A 21,792-nucleotide genomic window follows, 5' to 3' on the forward strand; every position below is an offset into this window, starting at 1 on the left:
CTTAAACTCGCTCTGATGTGCCGATGTCAAAATGAGTCAGTCATAATTTGTAAAACAACAAGGATTGGACACATTGGCTCATAAAGACTCGACGGATTCAACGAATGCCACCAAATGACAATTCCGGTTTCTTCTTCACAGAGAGCCCCACATTCCCCTCAAGGTGAGTAACGTAATACTCACAGAACAGCGAGTGTGATGTGAAGTTGTCACTCTCTGATGGTCGAGTGATGAGGTTGTCTGCTTGGAATCCTTCTTTTGAACTGCTGCCACTCAGAAGCTCCGCCCCTCTGCTAGCCTCACTCGGACCTCCATCTTCACCCTGTAAGGGCTCACCAGTCCACTTGGGGAGGTTCACCACCTCCACTTTAATATATGGAGGGTCCTCCTCCTCCTTTTTGAGGGGATGAGGTTGCTGCTGCTCCTCAATGTGAGGGTTCTCCACTCTAATGAAATACTCTTCCTGCTCCTCTTTAATGTGGACGAATTCTTCCTCCACCTTTATGATGTATAGCGACTCTTCCTCTTCCTCCATGCGAGCAGACTCCAAGCGTTCAGGACGATGCGCTTGACTGACATCTGAAAGACCAAGACCATAATCACACATGGGCCAAATTTTATGCCTTCATTTGCCATAACCTGTCCCCCCAAAAATGTACTGCTTCAGAAGTAATCCTCTGTGAACATTTTGTATTTATTCGTATCTTGTTGTCATCCACTATGACCCAATGTAATAGTGCCGTCCCGACTAGTTGAAGTTGTTGACATAGTCAATAAAGTAAATGCGTCGGCAAGAACAATATCTCGTCGACAGTTAAAGGAGAGTTAAAAAAAAAAACACATGTGGAAAGTTGAGAATGACATAATACAAATACAAATAAATGTGCACAAACTCACCGGCGGTGTGCGTCTCTTACTGCAACGTGACCGTGAATTACCGCGACGCCAACCCGTTTATATGCACATCCACACCCATTTCCCAATTGACAGTGGATTAACCCTTTCGGACATGATCGTAGATGACGCACAATTTAAACACGCTTAACCTAGCGAACGCAACAACAACTGTGATCGGGGATTGCCACGAGTTAACTTTCGGCTAACGTTGCTAGATTATACTGTTCATGCCACAACAGTAGGCAGCTATGCTTTGACAAAGTCATCCGTCATCTATCCAAAAATCTCACTTACTTTTAGGCAAATCCTTGATCAAAAGCAGGGATCTTCGAAGTGTTTGCAGCAGAGAACACTACTCGATGACGGCGTGAAATTAATTCGCTTCGTGCGAACAAAAGATGTCCATTTACGTACCCTGCATTTGGCCACTCATACAACTTTTAATAATGAAAATATGCTGATAACTGTTTAGCCATTGATATTATTCAAAAACATGGTTGGCCAACCTTACTTCACATTACAGCTTTTTAATTCAACGGATAAAAGGAGGGTCTCACTGTCGTGTGCAGTCTCTCGTAAATCCATATTAGGAATGGGAGATATGGCCTTTAGTAAAAGAGAACTACGAGAATAAAGTTGTACTATTGCTACGAGGGAAAAAAGTCATTATTACGTAGGGTTAATGCGGCTGTAAACTGCTACACACTTTACCTTAGCTGGGAGCTATGACGAAGCATTAGATTATACATGATCTTTGTATTGATCATCCTTTGATGTAGATGAGTCAAAATTAGAGATGTCCCGATCCGATATTTGGATCGGATCGGACGCCAATATGGGCAAAAAAATGAAAAAATTCCGATCCAGAATTCCGATCCAGTTTTTTTCCCCGAAGTCCGGTCCGGGTTTTCCAGTGCACCGATTTACATAATCCATTCCAGTTTTTGCTTCGGTTTCCCTAAAATCCGGTCTGCATTTTACGGCACACCTTCAACACACTACATTTACATTACCGTCTCCCAATTTACCGAGAGACTATCGGTAAAACTGTCAACTGTGTGGGATTATTTCACCTTAAAGTACGACAAAGACGAAGAGGCAGAGTGCAACATATGCCACAATAAAGTTAAGCATGGTGGTAAAGCTGTAAGAAGTTTTAATACAACCAACCTAATCAAGCATTTAGCGAAATACCACCACAAACAATATAAGAAGTATGTTAAGAAAACCGAAGACAAAAAGAAAGGTCCTACGCACCTAACACTGGCAGAAACTTTTGCTATGCGTGAAAAACTGGCACTCGACAGTCCCAAAGCCCAGGGAATAACAAGAGTCATTGCCGAAGAATTCATTCTGGATGACGAGCCATTATCTCTCTTGAGTAAAGACGCACCATCCAACACTTAGAACCACGGTACAACATGCCCAGCCGTCATTACATCCTTGAGCGATTCGGCCTTGGAAGATTCGAGAACGATTCACAAACATCCAAATTCCGATTATTGAAATATGTCAAGTAAAGCGGAACTAATACACAGCGCGGTCTTCGGGACGCAATGAGAAACTGACCGCATTGCGTCCCGAAAATAAATATAATGCTTGTTTAGACCCGGGTAATGCCAATGCTCAACTCACGGCTTTAGTTCAACTCATGCCGCTGGATAAAAAGACACAAGAATACCTGACTGCTGCTGACAGCCGCTACAAACTACGCCAACATCGTTTTACTGTAGATAATAGATATCATATGTATATAGACCCTACCCACCGACGTCACAAAATCACGTGCTCGCTGTATGGTTCCGCCCCCTTGTCCGTCATTTTGTGTCTGTATTATCAATGGTCTCAATTGATCGAGCAATTTATAATGCATTTCATGGAAGACCCGGTGCTTTCGGATGCCGTAAACTCACTTGATGCGTTGCATAAAAGGCGTTATGTGGAAAAGCTTCAGTTTATCCATTCGCCAGATCCATATTTGATGCCTAAATCGATGTTTTTCGACCCGCTGTCTCCGCCGTATTTGCCTGACATCTGCTAGCTACCCTGATACGTACAACTATCTTGTCCACACAAAATCAGCCTAGTCTCACGAAAGTTTGAAAAACTTTAAGAGCTTGGAGGCTTATAAATACTTCGTTGCTGGTTGGGTGAAACAGGTCCTCGTCCACGAAAATTCGGCAGGAATCTATCTTGTGCTTGGAAAGGTGAGTTACGAAATTTTCAATTCAAAATCTTGTTATTGCTAACATCCACTGTCAAGTCTAATGTATTTCATGTCGTTTGTCAATGGAGTTAGGGCTTTTAATGTTTATATGGTTTAGCGATAGCACTCTCACTACATACATACGTGTATGTTGTCGGCGATTAGCCTAGCAATGATCTTAATTGTGGCTGTCAGCCCAAAACCCTCTAAATATATATTAAATGCATCTTACCAGATATAAAATGACTACTACATAATCTGTGGTAATCGTTTGGAGCCCAGTTTTCTCGTCAAATTGCAGCAGCCCATCTCGCTCTCTTCTCTCCGGGTCTCTCGGAATCCGGTAGAACTTCAAGTCTCTCCGTCTTCTCCGTCTATCTTCTCTGTTATTGCAACCGACCGCCACACACGCCTTCACCATTTTGATTATTAATGTTAACGAGCAGAAAAACACGTCGTAAATAGGAGGAATGTACGTAGCCGTAACAGGTAAACATGATGTGTTGACGGACAACTGGGCTGCACCAGTCAGGAGGAAGGAGTTGTGACGTCACGTGGGTAGGGTCTATAGAACTAAATGCAAAATGACAGACTCGACGGCGTTAGCAACAGCCGCCATCTTAAAGCAGGAGACTTCCCTAGTAGGCTGTTGTGAACCTTCCAAGCGAACCTAATTAACTTTTTATCTAAAATACTCCTAAATCGGCAAAATCATGATTGAATCTATCTTCAAAACAGTTTTAAAACTTTCACATGTCGAAAGTAGACAGAAGGGAAATTATGGAATAACGGGAGCAATTTTAACAACAAATTAAATGAATTGAAGGTAGTTTAAACCTGCCGATACAGAATGGGGACTTGAGTATTTTATTTACTGTTTTAAAATGTTAACTTGATATTGAAATAGTCGTTTATTTAAACCTGAGAGGCTTTTTATACAATTTTTGTAACTAATGCACGAAACATTAAAAGCATCTAATAGCTTGGTGGGATTGTGGGATTTTCCACTGAGGTTGTTTGTGTGTTTTGCTTTTTTAAGACAGTTTACAATATTATTTGCACGTTTTACTGACTGACTATGCCATTTCTGTTTATTTATGTTTTGTGTTTGTCACTGAATAAACAGGTCAGGTTCTTGTTACCAACCGTTGTGTGTTATTCAAACTCACCTAATTCAGCTGGCTAGTTGTTATCAAGAGTACTAAAAACTTTTTCAACATTAGTCTGACAACAGCAATGACTACTGAGCTCAAAATGACAGTTAGCATTATTAAGTTTTTATTTTACACCCTAATCACTCTACAGCGCTGTTTTCACAGATTAAATAAAGCCTGCATGTAAGAGTTAGCCATGCATCGACAGTCGTCATAATGAATAGAAACCTATCCCTCCGCAGGGATAACGCTACATTAGCGAGTGACAGTAACGTTAATCTTATTTATGAGCGCTGAGAGGTGTACTGCTTTAAGATGGCGGTTGTTTTATTAACGCCGCCGAGTCGGTCATTTCGCATCTAGTTCTACGTACATGTGATATCTATGACACGCATACAGACGCTACCTGCTAACACGTAGCAACATGCAGGCGTAGTTTTTAGCAACGTCGGCGCAGTTTGTAACGGCTGTCGACTGCAGTAAGGTATTTTTTTTATTGCTTCTTCCTCTACGCACGTGACGTCAGCGCGTTGTCCCGAATAAAAAGTAGTCTTGGCAAAACTTGATGCTTAGGGCTGTCAAAATTTAACGATTCCTCGAGGTGAATAAAATTACTCTGATAATATGTACCGTGTGTGCGTGTTTTGTGAAGAATGCTGATGAGATATGAAATAACCAGTAGCCAATTGAATAAGCTACCCTTTTCGGTATATATATTTGGAAACTGACACTAAAGGAGTCAGTGCCTCACCAACCATGAACCTTACCGCACGTCACTGATCTGGAGTATTCTCCTGAAAGTTTGGACCAAGTGCGTAGGTTTGCATCGGGACGGTAGGAACATAACACTTCCAACTTTTCAGCAAAAAGTGTACATGCAGGTTATGCGTTTATACCGTCCCTACCAATGGTAAAACCAAACCTACGCCCTTGGTTTGGACATTTGGACACATGATTTGGACACTTGGCAAAAGCCCATTTTGTACGCATTAAATTAAGTTTTATGCTATTTATGCAGTATTTTAAGTTGGATTATTTGCAGATTGCTAGTCGTAGTCATTGTAAATGAATTGTTACAGATTTGTGTCGCAGCAACTATTATTAGGCTCGAGCGTATGACGTGGCACTCGCGAGGTTTCCGCCGCTCTCGCCATTGTGGAAGCGAGAAACATAAACTGAGGCATTTCAACACAGGTCGCTCTTTAAAAATGGTTGGAAATTATTGTGCGATAAAGAATTGCAACAACCGATCGAATAGAAAGGAGAATGTACAGCTCGACGGAACACCATTGAGTTTCTTCCGGATCCGGACATGGAGAAAAGGCGAGGGAAAGCTCGTATCTGAACTTACCAAACGTCGAAGAATGGCATGGGTGGCCTCGATCAGAAGGAAGGGCATAACGTTTGATTCTCCAGTTACTGAGTTTGCTCTATGCACTTCCACTCCGGTAAGTTAATTTCGTTTGTTTACGCAAATTTCAGTAACTTTACGCCCTAAGTCGGCCTGTTGTTAGCTATTGCTACAGCTAAACATCTAGCATGCATACATGTGCATTGTCTTCATAAGACATAATTCCTGTCGTTGCTAAATGAAAAAGCTGTAATATTTTGACGTGAGAGAGTGGCAAAGAATTTGTACGCAGGCTACATTTTATGCAGCAAAAGATTTGTACATCCGTGGTCACAGACTAATGTAAACACACATTGCCTACCTTTGCTAGAAAGATGGTGTTGCCGTTTGCTATGGTCATAAAGTGAAGATCCTGCACCCATCCGCAGCAAAACTGTTCATAGCTTTGTAGCGATTTGTAGTTTCGGAATTGCTGATAAGTGTTGTAACATATATCAAACACTAAATACAGCATGATGTCCATTTCGCGTAGTGGTGGAAGCTTGTCGACATCTTTATTCCATTTGTGTTCGGCTTGCTCGTGAGGGTCAACATTGTTCACATCCTTAAAATTGCTCACATATCTGTCCTTCGCCGTGGTAACAAGTTTGTCTCTGTTTCGAACTGGCAAGTTTTCCCTACATTTTTCCATCTTTGGCACTCGTAGTTGAATTGTATTTGCCGTTAAGTTTAAATGTCCCGTGATGCAGACGTGCTTCCGCAATGGCTGTGTTGTCGCAAATCTCGCACGATCCCGTGCTGCTGTGACGTAAACGCTCGAGCCTAATAGGATGTGACTGAAAGGTAGTTACTCCGTTTTTCGATTGGTAAATATGTAGAATTGTTACATGAGAATAATTTAAGTGCTTTACATCACATTCAAATTAGTAAAAGACGATAATAAACAAAAACCGTAAAAATAGAAAACAACAAATGGGCTGCTGCGTGACAACACGAATCAGACATTTTGTGTCTTTAAACATTCGAATGGTAATGTATAGTATTTGCGAGACAATTGAGATACTCACCTGACATTTTGGGACTTGATGTTGGCTTGCTCGGCGACGTGTTTATCCCAGGCGCGTTGTTTCTCTTTGTTAGCTGCTAAACTAGGCTAGGCTAACAAAGAAGGCCTCGAAGTTTCAACGTGCACCCAAACGACTCGAAGCAGAAGCGAGATTGAACGGATTCTTGTCCAAAAATATCTGACACCGTTCAGTCGATTACATTACGTCTTGGGGCTAAGTGGATTGTCTTCAAAGCACCACTTTTCCAAAGCAATCGGACGACTTCTCCAGCAACTCACATCCTGTACGACTACGTCATGACGCATGACGCGGACGTACACGACAGCGCTTGCTTTTTTTTTTTTTTTTGCTTTTCTTGCTGTTCATTGTCTGACGTGAAACAGGAACGCTACTTTTTAAGGGCCTCATTTAACAATGGTCATTGATGGGTATTTGCATGTAATGCAAAAGAAATAATCTTTGTCATTCCTTTTTTTTTTTAAATGGCGTTTCTTTTTTTCGGCGCGCTGCACAGCCCAAACCGGTTGCCCATCGACACCGTTCAAATGCCGAAATGACCGGAATTCTCGTGCGACGCAGGGAATATTTCGAAAGACACCCAAAAAAATTACCGTTCACGCCAAAACGCATGTTTTTGTTTTTGTTTTTGTTTTTTTCAAAATCCTACAATTCTTATCCAATTCACATTAATCATTCATTAAAAATTTCAGGAAAGTTAGGGGTAGAAAAGTTGTATACAAAATTTGCCAAAAACATGCGGTTCCCCTAAAATTTGCCCCAAAATTTCCAATTCGTTTCTAATGGCATGCCATTGCCATGTACGCCGTTCCATTCATTTCTAATGGGCAAAATTTCCCCTTTATCTTCAATGGCAGAAAAACATGGGTAGTTGTGATTTTTGACAAAAAAATTACCGTTATACAGCCCATTGACATTCAACTGGCGCACAAGTAAGTCGATACCATTGACTGCCATGCATCTCGATTCTATTGATGCCAATGTACTTGGATTCCATTGACACATATGTAAGTCGGCCCTGACGGTCTTTGTACGTCAAAATATCCACAGAAAATGACCTGATATCAATAGAAAGTGGCCCTGAAATATCCCCACATCAACAGGAAGTAAATTGAAATCAGCAGGACGCGACTCCTTGGGGTTTACCTGTGAAAGCAAAGCTACCATCGCCATTTCTCCAGAAATTGAATTTTCAAGTTTATAAACAAGATTCAGGCGCAATCATTTTGATGAAACTCAATTATTATCGTGGGAGTGGTTCATGAATGTCTTGTTATAATCACATCAGAGCAACAAAATACTGCCTAAGGAAAATTTGCAGTCAAGCAACTTTGATTATTGACCAAGCTTAGTACTAGGTGTTCTACACCCAACAATAAAACTAATAAAGTGAACAGTATGGTTCACATGAAATACAGTTTACACAAGCAGATGCTTCAATTGCTTGTTTACTGTCACGCTTGCGAATATTGGTATAGATGACATGCTTTCACATGCTTGTTTGTTCAATATAAGCTTTTAGGGTATCACCCTCATCGAAGAGTACCAAGTTAATGTATGACAACCTGTATTGTGTACCTCAAAATGTTTACAGTATATATTAGAAATGTGTATAGATTGAAAAGAGATGTCAACAAATAATAGACACAAAATTATAATGTAAAACTATTTAATGTATGTTATTATTTTTTTAGGTATCATTTTCATGATGCACATCATGCTGCTGCTTATGCTGGGGACTGAGACCCTTTTTAAAACGGCAAAAAAAAAAAAAAAAAGCCTTTCAATTTGATGTTTTGACGGCTGACCATGACCATCCAATTTTTCTGCTGCTCTTGGTCCTTGGGGAAACCATACATACGATAGCCCTTTTCAGTCCGATTGGTAAATCCATATGCTGCACAACCGACCATCACAGCCCACTGATCTATAAAATGTTTGGTGTTAACAATGAACCATGACACCAATTTCACCTGTTGTTCAAGACAAAAATCTGATTTTATATATCAAAGGGTAATGTAGGAAAGCCCCATTGTGAGTGTGAGTGCTTCAGTTCAGTCGCTGCTACACTGGCCCTTCAAGGAGAGTGACGCGCGCACGAGTGACTTTCTCTCCTCCCTTCATTGGCGCGTGCGAGTGACTCTTTTTTTCCTCCTTTCAATGAGTGCAGTTCGTTCCTAAATCTGCCGTCCTGTTTGTTGCCTTCCGGGTGTTGTGCGTGGATGAAAAAGGTGGGTTTGGAGTAGAACTGTACTTTGGAATTGTTTGAACACCTTTGGCAAATGATTTGCCTGTTTGTGGTCCGTTGCGTTGTTAGCCGCCACGAGCTAACCGCTAGCTTCCGAGCGCTAGCCGCCGCGCTAGCCGCTTAGCGCTGGTGCTAATCGTTGGCCCTTTTGGCTACATTCTGAAGGTTGATAGTTTGTTGTTGCCAATTCAGTTATCTAAATTGTTAAGTTAATTTCCTGCTCAGTTGGTATGCTCATTATTGTGCATGATTAGCCGTGTATTTCACTTATATTATGTTTAATGTTTTCCTGTTAATTTAGCTATAGGTTTATACAGTATGTGTTTATATATTGTATTAGTGACATGTTACATGGTTGTCCTGTGTTTGCAGAAAATCACAACACAACATAAAACAATACAACAAATAAATCAAATCCTGAACTGTTGATCCGCTGATTCTCTGGCCGGAGTCGCACCTCCATAGCGTCGCCGGCTTTACACCTCACACCCAAAGAGAGGGATTCCCAGTAAAATTAGACCTCTTTTTCAGGTAATGAGTTGTTATTTTTCATACATTACACCATGTAACAGAAAAAAAGGTTCTTGACTTGTAATTTTATTTGTGTTGCTTGGGTCCAAACTACAGTAAATGAAAAAGTGCCACCAAAAAGGTAAACGTTTGGTTTTGCTTGAATTAGAGGCTTCAAGATTTCTGATTTTACGTCCTAGTTTTGAGGACAATACAGTATTTGTCAAATGTCATTTTTTGTGTGTCAGGTAAAATCAAGGGTGAAAGTGGCTAGAATTTCTTGCCGGAACTCCTCGATGTGAAGGTTGCCACGGAGCCAGAAATTTTGTTTATTTATTTATTTTCATTTTTGGGGGGGTTGGACCTCCTAAAACTACTCAAATGCAAAGAAAACTGTTTTGGCACATTTATTTCTATAACACATACAAAAACTGACTTTCATTCAAAATTGTATTAGCAATAACCTCAACCACCATCTCCTAATTTTTATTTTCCCTCATTTCCTCACATACTAAATGCCAAATCTCAATTTTAATTACTTAAGAACATAGGATGTATATTAAAATTGATGTGAATGTAAACATTTACTTTTGCTTTCTTTTCTTTTTTTTTAAATAGTCAAGATATAAGTAACATACATTCAGAAAAATAAGTACAAGACTTATATTATGCAGAGTAAAATGGAATATATTTTGAAGATGGCGCAAACATTGACTTTTTAAATTATAAGGAAATGAATAAGTAAGCTAACATAAATGAACAAATATAAGTCCAAAGTGCACATTGACAGCTAAGATGTTCTGAACCTCCCCATCAGAGCAAATAAAACTAAATATGATAAATAAGCCTCCTCAACTCTTTCCTTGCTCTTAAAGATTTGATCCATTTTCTATTGCATCAATAAATATTGCATAAATATTTTTTTTTTTGTCACATCAATTCAACAAACTTTTTTTTTTTTTTTTTTTTTTGCTGTGCCAGAAAACATGCATGTTTGAACCAATCAGAGCTAACTATCTCTGCTGATCATATGTCAGTATGCCAGCCAATTGAAACGATAAATGATTCCAGGTGTTTTGCTTTGCTGCGTGCATTCGTACATTGACGTGACTCATCATCGTCAGACTCAGATAACTGCAGCAGCTGGGAAACCTCCATGCCGTAAAACAAATAGTAAACATCGGTGGAAATAGATTACGCGACACAACCACTTTATTATGCTTGTAAATCTGATGTTGGTAGATTGTTTTCTTCTTGGAGATGAAATGCATGTGTGGCAGCTTAGCATTTTTTTTTTTACATAACGTTTTGACAGTTGCCGTCATATTTTTTTAATCAAAGCACCGTGTACCGGAACAGCATTCCGGCCCTCAATCTTATACCGGAACTGCGTTCTGAATCTGAATGTATGAATGAATGCTTTATTTGGACATGAGGAAAAAAAAAAGACAAACAAAACAAACGAAAAACAAAATAGAAAAATAAAAATAAAAAAAATCAGACAGAACCAATGATATTCTCGAGATAACAGAAACAATAGTTAAGACAATCATAATAATGATAATATTAAACAAGATCAGAATTTATTCATTGTGTCCAAAAAGGAGTAGGATGAAGCATTTGCTTATTAAAACCTACCCCCCATTTCTATTCCTTAATTATATCTGTCCGCCCTATGTAACTAGTCCTCATATTACAAAGAAATAAACTAAATAACCATATACATAAAATGCAAGATAAACAAAAATAAACAGGACTTAGAGTAGCCAATAACAGATATGTGAAAACCCCCTATAATTGAACCTCTTCCTCCTCCCTTTGCCCAGTGAAAACCATGTGCTTGTACCACTTCCTAAACTGGGTCATGCTTGGACATTGCTTGTGCCCCTCATCTAGTTTATTCCACAGCTTCACTCCACAAACTGAAACACAAAAACTTTTTAATGTAGTTCATACCTGCTGATGCTGTAAGTGAAGCTCCCCCGTCAAACTGTATTGTCCTTCTTTGTTAAAAAATAATTTCTGTATATTGCCAGGAAGTGACCTGTGTAAAGCCTTATACATTAGCTGAGCTGTTTGAAAATGAACCAAGTCCATGAATTTTAATGTTCCGTAATTTAAAAATAATGTATTTGTATGATCCCTATAACCAGCGTTATTTACCATTCTTATGGCTCTTTTTTGTAAAATGGATAGTGAATTTATTCTACATTTATAAATATTACCCCAGACTTCTGCACAGTAGTGTAAATATGGCAGGATTAAAGAACAGTAAAGTATGTGGAGTGATTTATGGTCAAGACTGTGTTTTGCATTACTCAGGACTGAAATGCTTCTTGATAATTTACTTTGTATATGTTTTATATGAGCTTTCCAGTTAATCTTCTCATCAATAACTACCCCAAGAAACTTGTTTTCATAGACCGTTTCAATATTTACCCCATCTATCTGTATTTGTACTTCACTGTTTTTATTGTATCTGCTAAATAACACGAATTTTGTTTTACTTAAGTTTAATGATAATTTGTTTCTGTCAAACCATGTTTTTAATTTACAAATTTCATCAGAAACCCTACCCAGGAGCTCATGTAATTCCCCCCCAGAACAAAGGATACTTGTGTCATCTGCAAATAAAACTAATTTTAGTATTCTTGAAACTTTGCATATATCATTTATATAAAGAATAAACAGTTTTGGACCTAACACCGAACCCTGAGGGACACCACAAGCAATGTCCAAGCATGATGATGAGTAGTCACCCAACTTCACAAATTGTTTTCTGTTACTTAAAAAACTCTTCACCCAGTGTAGTGCCACTCCCCTGATCCCGTACTTTTCAAGTTTATTAATTAAAATGTCATGATTAATGGTGTCAAATGCTTTCATAAGATCAATGAATATTCCAACTGAGTGTAATTTGTTATCAAAAGCGTGAGTGATCTCCTCAACTGATCCTATTAATGCTAGTGATGTTGAACTGCCCTAAAACCATATTGACTGTCGAAAAGTAAGTTATATTTATTTATGAATTTGTCTAATCTGTTGTTGAATAATTTTTCTAGAATTTTGGAAAACTGTGGGAGTAGAAAACATGCCTGTAATTTGTAAAGTGGTGTCTGTTCCCAGTCTTTTACAATGGTGCTACTTTAGCTATTTTCATTTTATTTGGAAATTTACCAGTTGAAAATGATAAGTTACAGATATACTGTATGTTAGTGGTTTTGAAATTCCCTCAATGACCTTTTTAACAACTATCATGTCAATGTCATTTGAATCAGTGGATGTTTTGCATTTACATGTATTTACTATATCAATTATTTCTTCTTCAACCACTGCTGTAAGGAACATTGAGCTGGGATTCCTTTCAAATAGGTTTTCATTCCACTCAGATAAACTTGTATCTGGAATATGTTTTGCCAGATTTGGTCCAATGTTTACAAAGAACGCATTAAAGCTGCCAAATATGTCATTCATATTATCCTTGTTCATATCATCTTCCACAAAGTATTGAGGATAGCCCTGTTGTTTCGCACCATTTTTAATAATACCATTTAATATATCCCATATTCCTTTAATATTGTTTTTGTTGTTATACAATATTTTGCTATAGTATTCTTTCCTACATACCCTTATCATATTGGTCAGTTTATTTTTTATATTTTTTATATCTATTTTCTGCCTCTGTAGTTCTTTTTTTTTTTTTTTTTTAATGAATTCTCTATACAGTGTATTTTTCTTCTTACAAGCATTTTGCAATCCCTTCGTGAACCATGGTCTAGCTTTGTACTTTTGCTTTCTGCTGTACTGTTGTATTGGACAGTTTTTATCATATAATGATGTGAATATATTCAAAAATGTTTCATATACACAGTAAATGTCACTTCCGTTACATTCATTTTCCCAGTTTTGTGCAAGTAAATCCTTTTTAAAAGAGTTGAGTTTCCTCTGTCCTCACTCGCCTGTATTTGATCTTATACCGGAACTGCGTTCCTGACCGTTCTGGCCCACTTTCACCCCTGGGTAAAACTAAGTCTATAAAATAAGAAGGAAAGTGAACATTTAAGCGAGTAAAATGCCCAAGTAGGCGTGTTGCAAGTTGCAACCCAATGTGAGTCGGACAGGATGTGAGTGGACCATGCGCAGTAGGGGAGCTCCTCACATTTGTCTGCACATGCGCGCCTCCATCTGGTCGCGACACAAGTTAGTTACTCTTGCGGAAAATAAAACGTGCTCAGCAACACGCAGCTTTTTGTGCGGAGTTAACCCACTAAGTCAGTTCAGTCTTCTATTGATTATGGGTGTATGGCTTATGCCTTGGCAGCGAACTCCCACCTCAGAAAGCTGGAGGTGCAACAAGCGCACGGTCTGAGAATATGCAGTGGAGCTTTCAGAACGTCACCAGTCGCAGCAGTACAGGTGGAATTGGGGGAGCTCCCTTTAAGACAGAAGATTGAAAATTATGCTTGCGTATTGGGTGAGTGTAAGGGGCCATGGAGATACACATCCAGTAAAGAAAGTGCTGATGGACAGGTGGGAGGACATAAATCAACAGAAGATGACCTTCAGCGGGGTAGGGAATGCAGTGGCAGAACTGGCAGGGCTTAGCCAGTTGGAGTTCGGCAAAACAGTACCAGTGTCCAGTGTGCGCCCTGGCTATTCACGATGCCAGTGGTAAATTTTGAGATCAAGGAAGTGATCCGGGAGAGGGGAAACCAGGGTATGGTGGCCGAGGAGTATCTGGGACAGAGGTATGGGCAAAGCGTCCTGATATTTACGGACGGGTCGAAGGATCCTGAAACTGGACGTACTGGGGCGGCGGTACATGTGCCGAGCTACAATGTGGACATTAAAACGAGGTGTACGGATCACTTGTCTGTGTATGCAGTGGAAGTAACAGCAATTATAATGGCACTTGGTTGGGTTCAAACAAATGGGATAAAATTGGCAGTGATTGCTTCAGACAGTTGGTCGGTGCTCACGAGTATTTTAACCATGAAGTCCAGTAGACTTGACTTAGTATTTGAGTCGCACAGAAAGGTGGGCTCAGGGTGGAGTTTGTGTGGGTCCCGGCGCACGTGGGGATTGAGGGAAATGAGGTGGTGGACATCCTGGCCAAGCAATCGCTGAGAGCACCGGGGATAGAAAGGAGGGGCGTCCTGAGTAGAGCGGAAGGGAAATCCATTATTGGGGGCTACATACAAAAGAGGTGGCAAGGGTATTGGGAAGCACAAGAAACGGGGAGACATTTATTCTCAATGCAGTCACAGGTGGGTGTGGGAAGGAGATTGGGGAGAAGCAGAAGGGAGGAGGTGGTGTTAAGTCGAATGAGGATAGGGCACACGGGGCTAAATGATTCGTTGCATAGGATAGGAAAACACAAGGATGGGAAATGTAAACACTGTGGGGAGCGTGAAACGGTTGAACACATTCTAATGGTATGCGGGAAGTATGGAGAGCAGAGGGATCGGTTCAGAATGGTGCTGGACCAGGCAGAAGAGACATTTGGGATGGGAAATGTTCTGCAGATGAAAAGGGCCAATATTCAAAAAGGGCTAATAAAGTTTCTCAGGGACACAGGGCTGTTGGACAGGATATAGGAAGAGGGTAATTCATCAGTATTTAATTTGGCTGTTAGTATTACATTTATCCAATTTTTTGGCTCGGGTTTTGTCTACACTCTGGGTGTGTTTCACTGGTTGTCAGGAGCGATTACTTTTAGTCTGTAACTGCCTGATCTCGTGCTAAACCGTCGGTCCAGTAGGTGGCAGTAATGCCCCACGGCACCGAGGGGTAAACTGCCCATAAACAAAAAGAAGAAGAAGAAGAAGAAGAAGAAGTCAGTTCAGGACAAAGGAGGCTCAGAACTACTTGACTGGAACCGTCCATCTTCAAGTGGTCTTTATGCTTGTTATAGCTTAGCTTAGTTTAGCTTAGCTTATTTTAGCTTGCGAACACAGAACAACGTGGTTCGACGCTTGAACATCAAGTTGGAGCCTTCTAAAGTGTGCAAAATGCGCGCAAGAACGACGCCAGCGGCAAAATTCGAGGCGGAACTTTGTGGCGCAAAAGATCTGCGACAACATCAACGCTCGACGTCTTGCGAAATGCAAGTAAAAGTTGTGCCTTGCACACTACCAGGTTGGTTCACCGATTCGGAAAATACTATTCATTTTTTGTCCCCATGGTATTTGAATTAAAAGATGAGCATTCAAGGCTAGACCTCCCTGTTTAAATGAATTGGATGTCTATCGTTTTGAATCATTAAAATAATCCTTGATTGATACTCCATAGGGGAAATTTATGTATGGCGGTAAACTCCCGGGTGGTTTGAAGTTGTTTTCGCTTTTAAACCTTAATTTGGCTGGATTTACCATATTTTGATTTCCAAAAATGAAGACACTCGGCCCGGCCTCGAGTTACTTAAATTTTACTCAAAGATTTTTTTATTATGGAGGTAGATTTATATCTTTAGTATTCAATCAAAATAAAAAGTTGCTTCAATAAAAATAAGTCACTTCAATAAAATAAAATAAAAAAAAAGTGTTTGAATGCAAAAATAAATTTGAGACTTAAAAAAAAAAAAAAAAAAAACATTTGAAAACTTAAAACTTAAAAAAAAATTCTTATTTTTTTGATTGAAGTAATTTGATTTTGAGTTTGAGCCACATTTTGGGTAGGACATTTGTGTCTTAATTCAATCACAAAAGAAGTTGCTTCAAAAATAATATTTTCAATAGAAAAATGATTTCAATCCGAAAACTTTTTTTTTTTTTCAATCACAGGAAAAATTTGGAATGGGAAAGAATATTTGACTCTAAAATTTACATTTGAACATTTCAATTTTTATTGAAAATGTTTTTTTGTTTTTTTTTTAATTGAAGCAATCCTTTTTGTGTCTGGGCTATATTGCGCGCAGGACATTTGAGTGTAAATCATTTAATCCCCCCAAATTTGCTTCAATAAAAAAAAAAAAAAAAATCGAAGAAGAAAAATCATACACAAAACTAAAATTGACCTCCCCTAATACATATACAGAAAATATTTGTATTTGAAATAATTATTTTTGGTTGCAGTGAAAAAAGTTTTGAACTCACTTTTTTTTTTTTTTTAATTGATTTATGCCTGTATCGATTAGTTAGTCCAAATAATGGCTTAATCTGAATACAAACATTTATTGTGTTGCCGAATAATTTTTAGGAGATGTAAAAAAAAAAAATGCGTTTATGCTTGCGGTAACATTTATTTTGGCTTGCTAAGATTGCACTTTAAAAACAGCAATTACTGCGAATACAAAATGAAATATGTGAAAGTTTCTTCAAACTATGCAGAATTGCGCTTTCATTTCATAAGACCAATAAATGACCTAAAAATAAATTGAAATACCTGAGCTTGGCCTCAAACAGTATAAAAAAAAAAAAAAACTAAATATGCGGGTCTAAGTAAAACAAAATAACTGGCTAACTTGCATAGAAAAAGTCCACTCGCTTCAATGCTATAAAATTCTTTTATTTGTTTTTTTTTTGTTTTTTTAAGCAAATGTCTTAATAAATCGTTCAAACACATATTCTCACAAAAAAAACTGCTAAACATACTTCTAAACTAAATAACGAATGCATAAACAAATATATTGATTCAAAAACATATCCTATTTTGGTCTCAACAAGGAGCAGCTTGATTCAGCCATGTTAGACAAAATATGTCAAAACCACTATTGCAGTGATGCCACCCAAATCAAGATGTAAACACTTAAAAAAAAACAAAAACAAAAAACATTACAACGCCACTCTAATTCAACGAATCATCGAAACTGCAAAATTGTAATCGAAGCTTTTTTCTAACCGAATTCCTCGAGTAAATCCAATAATCGTTGCAGCACTATATTGAATCCTTTTGACATAAGTGTTGCCCTTCACTATTGTTCAGACATATTTGAGTGTCTAGTGGCTACACCAATGGCGTATTTCTGAAAAGCTTGAAAAGCAAGAATTGTGGCCACCGCTCATCGGGCCGGCCCCAAGCCTGAGCCAAAAACGGCACGCCTCATAAATTCAAAAAAGGACTACAAGATTAAAGTCATACTCTTGGTACGAGAATAAAAATCGCGTTATTACGCAAAGGTAATGTAGCTGTGAGCTGCTATGGCTTGACATACATGTACCTTAGCTAGGAGCTACGACCAAGCATTAATATAAATTCTTAAATTGATTATAATTTGATGTAAATTAGGCAAAACAATTTCCTTATTTGTAAAACCAATTCTAAAACACAAGATACTTTCAATATTGTTGATTTTAACGGAGGCAGTTTATTCAGCTACATTAGCCCGATGTAATAATAGTACGACTTTTATTCTCATACTATTAATTCGACATTTATTCTAGGAGTAATACTATTACTTTGAAAATAAATGTCGCTTCCGTTAAAACCAAAGATATTGAAGGCATCCTGTGTTTTAGAATCTGCTTAGGATATCCTTAATATTTTTGCAGGGTTTCTCCTACATAAAAAAAAGATTGTGGCGCACCACCACACCAAATTAAAAGCCGCCAGGCGTTGCAAATGAGATTTTTTTTTTTTTTTTAAGATTTAAAGATACATTCCATTTTCAAATTTTTATAATTTAGAATGACGTCTAACAAAATATACATAGCTCATTATGTACGCACTATTTGCCATAAGACGTCTGAAATAGCACGTCAAATACAAATTGTTCCTTTGCACACCTTATTTTAAAAATCACATGGGTTCTCTTGTTAATTTGCACCTGACTTTGTCGGCGTGGAGTTAAGAAAAATTCTCAGGAAGGTATTTCAACTGAATCAATGTAATTCTGGTTTAAGCCCGTGAAAACGACCTTAATAATGGACATCGACGTAACGTATAAGTTCTTTATGGCATGTCTTTGTCCCAATGGTCGCGTCCTTGCCAAGCAGTTTTTTTGGCGCTGACGTCCCTCGTTGTAATTTCAGATGAGTAAATTTTATATAAGAGAATATTTATTGCAATGTTTATTTATTTCAATTTTTATTTATGAAATTATTTCAACTTTTATTTCAATATTAAGTACAGTAAGTAGAAGTAGAAGTAAGAAGTATTAGTATTGTAAAAAGCAGTCAATGTTGTGAAGGTGGGGAACACACCACTAATTTTGCGACTGAAAGTCTGACTTGCATGAGAGTGGTAGCTGTGTTTTCTACTGTTAACGTTAACGTCAACTGTAAGAAATGCTTTGAATCAAGGTTTACCCTTTCTCCCTAATTTTCATTTTTATCTTAACACTCAAAACAAGAAAATTATTCAACTAGATTTAAGATGAATTTTTAAGGACATTATAAATTTGCAGTGTGAAAGTTATTTAAGTCAATACAGATTTATTTTGAACCCATCATTTAGCCCAGGGATCTCCAAACCGGTACTCGAGGGCCGTTGTGGGTCCTGGTTTTTGTTCATACCGATTAAGCACAGACCTTTTAACCAATGTTACTGAAACAGCAGCACCTGACTGCAATCTGTGAGAAAATTTGATTCATGCTTGAAACACAACCATTATACATCATATTGTGTATGCTTTTTTTATGCTTGCAGGAGAACCTTGTAGCATAGAGCATCGTTGTTATATTAACCTGTTTGAGTATGCTTCCCCATAGCCTTGACTATAGTAGACTGTATCACAATATGCCCGAATATGGACTGTTATGTTCCTGTGTTTTCCAATATACCCTGAATTAATACAATGGGCAATTGTGGCTTATCAGACTGGGCTCATTATCAGTCTAGCCAGAGCCGGTCTTCAAGGTTATAGCTTGAGGTGGTTTTCTCCAACTGGAGATGTTTTTCCTGTAACTTGAGATGTTCACCAGGATATGCTATAGTAAGTTTCGTTTTTGTTTCTATGATGTCAACTAGGGGTGCAACGGTTTGCGGTTCAAAACCGAACCGTATGGTTCGCCCTGTACGTTTCAATACGCCTTTATGAACCGCGCCTTTTCGGTTTTGAAATTAATTTATTCCGAACTCTTGTGGAATGAATTGGTCGAGCTCTGTGTGACTGTGTGTGATGTGAAGTACAGCTGTGGAGAAATTCCCGCACCGCAAGTAAATATCCGATCGCTGTCAAGAACCTGTGTAATAGAAGCCGAGTAACGCTCTCTCTCGCTTACGAACGAAGTGAAACAAGAAAGAAAACAAAAAGCAATGGCGAGCGGAGGAGTGGAGAGACCGAATTTTGATGAAGCACCGGCTTCTTTCAAATCTGCGGTGTGGCAACATTTCGGTGTCCCCATGGACTACAATGCGGAGGGAGAGAAAATATTGAGAAAAAAAAATTTAAACAATTTGCAAGCATTGTTCAGCGGTTGTTCCCTATGCTAATGGCAACTTGCCTGGTATACCAGACTCACTGTTGTTCCAGCGATTGAGTCTGGCGACCGTCCGCCAGATCAAATTCCGAGGGCGGAGCAAGCCACAGCAAACAGACAGCGGAGTGGACCAATAAGCGACGGGCAGACGTGACGTTGTTAAAGCGACAAGTAATTAGCGTGAGCGGAGAATGGAGAAATTTATTAAACATGGCTAGCGCGAGCCATGTTGACTGTTGTCAATGACTTGTTTCGTTGTGTTTTTGGTAATTTAAAACTTGTTTTACCGCGGATTGGAACATATTCTCGGCTCTCCTGTTCGCCATCTGTGTTGTTCTAGAGGCGACTTTTGGAGGGCAAGAGTGACGTTACTCATTAAGAACACGTCACGCAAATAAACAAATCTGATTGGACGGTTGATTTTGTATCTTGCTCAAGAGGCCGTTAATGGCCTGGGTCCCAGACTATTTCTCACAGTGTTTGAAAAATACAGGGAGAATAGTCTGGCTGTGCCAGGCAAAATGGCAACAATAATAACATGACTTCGGCACCTCAGCCGGTATCACCCACAGATATCACTTTCCCAGAGCAGGACAACCCCGAAGATGACACCAGTGAAAACACATGGCGAGCTTCGTTAATTTATTTGCAAAGCTTGACCCACGTTAAATTGTTCCCTCGCGGACATATTTCTCCAACAACGTAATCCCCGACATTTATTAAATGGCACACAAAGCCATCGGAGATGATTTCGCTAAAGCACATAGTTTCGCCCTGACCACTGATAGTTGGACGTCCCGTGATACAGAGTGCTACTACCTAACTGTGACGGTCCACTATAACGCTTCGGCAACGAGACAATGTGCGTTAGAGAAAAGTCAGGCACACGGAGAAGGAAGAGTGTTTGTTGTGACGCTGTAGCAAACGTGATGCTAGGCTAGGTGGCTCCAATATTTACTGACTGTAGCCGACAGCCTACAATCTACGCCTAGATATCTCATGCATACAGAACTACATGCGAAATGACACTCGGTAGCGTTAGTAAACAGCTGCCATTTTAGGGCAGTAAACTTCTCAGAAAGGCTCTTTTGTAGTGAACCTTCCTAGCGAACCTAAGTAACTTTTTATCTAAAATACTCCTAAATCGGCAAAATCTTGACTTGAGTCTATCTTTAAAGGATGAAACGGTCAGAAGGGAACTAATGCAAAAACAGGAGCAATTTTATCAACTTTAACGGTTGATTCACAACTTTAAATGACCTCCAAAAATAGCAAAGGTTACTGTTTTAAACATGAACGGTAACAACAGTTACTTTCCCAAGTAACTTTTTTACTACTGTGTGTGTATTTCAGTAGTCAGTCACTACACTAGCCAAAGAGCTAAGAGGCATTTTAACAGTTGAAAATGTTTACATTGTAAGTGTTTATTTCATTTTCTTAAAAGCAAAATAAAGGCAGTTTAAAAAATAAAAAAAAAAAGCAAAACGCACATCGAAACCGAGATCCCAAAACCGAGGTTCAAACCGAACCTAACTGAACCGTTGCACCCCTAATGTCAACCCATAAATAGAGGCATGCCCTGCATTTCTCTTTTGTCCACATGCGGAGAGGATGCTTAGTGCGTGGCTCTGCGTCTGTACCCGAGAGCTCTTGTTCATAAAGTCTTCGAGAAAAGCAATCCATGGAATGGTCTGATTCGTTTCTCATCGAGCTATCGAGTTGACACTTGTCTTGGAGTTCAAAATTGAATTTCCCTGACACAATCAACTGATTACACTTATAAAACACCAGATTGGTGAAAAGTCTGTTGTGTGGTCTTGTTTTGTTGGAGTGAAATCCTGCACCCACTGCGGCCACATGTGGGATAGTTTGGAGAGAACTGATTTAGCCTATCTATTAATTAGATTCATATTTGTGAGAAATGTAGCCCTGACCCCCGTTCGCCCAATCTGTTTGGTCTTAGTCATGTCCCGTTCCCACCAA

General features: G+C 39.0%; 1 protein-coding gene, 1 long non-coding RNA gene and 1 pseudogene across 2 annotated transcripts in view; 2 read left to right on the plus strand and 1 right to left on the minus strand.

Annotated features, from left to right (window-relative positions):
• The window catches only part of LOC130927954 (zinc finger protein 135-like), a 42,358-nt pseudogene extending 35,392 nt beyond the window's left edge, over positions 1 to 6,966 (minus strand).
• A 1,869-nt stretch (positions 6,967 to 8,835) lies between these two features.
• Positions 8,836 to 13,224, plus strand: LOC130928110 (uncharacterized). The gene is made up of 4 exons (XR_009066634.1): positions 8,836 to 8,924; positions 9,314 to 9,472; positions 9,569 to 9,593; positions 9,700 to 13,224. It is a non-coding gene; the product is annotated as an uncharacterized LOC130928110 (long non-coding RNA).
• Positions 13,225 to 14,868: 1,644 nt separating this feature from the next.
• The window catches only part of LOC130928018 (oocyte zinc finger protein XlCOF6-like), a 29,627-nt gene continuing 22,703 nt past the window's right edge, over positions 14,869 to 21,792 (plus strand). Inside the window, exon 1 of the mRNA XM_057854190.1 lies at positions 14,869 to 15,589. Coding sequence (XP_057710173.1) covers positions 15,463 to 15,589 — 127 coding nt within the window. The 5' untranslated portion in view covers positions 14,869 to 15,462. The remainder of the gene's footprint in view (positions 15,590 to 21,792) is intronic.

Source organism: Corythoichthys intestinalis, chromosome 13, assembly GCF_030265065.1.
Source record: "Corythoichthys intestinalis isolate RoL2023-P3 chromosome 13, ASM3026506v1, whole genome shotgun sequence".
NCBI lineage: Eukaryota > Metazoa > Chordata > Actinopteri > Syngnathiformes > Syngnathidae > Corythoichthys > Corythoichthys intestinalis.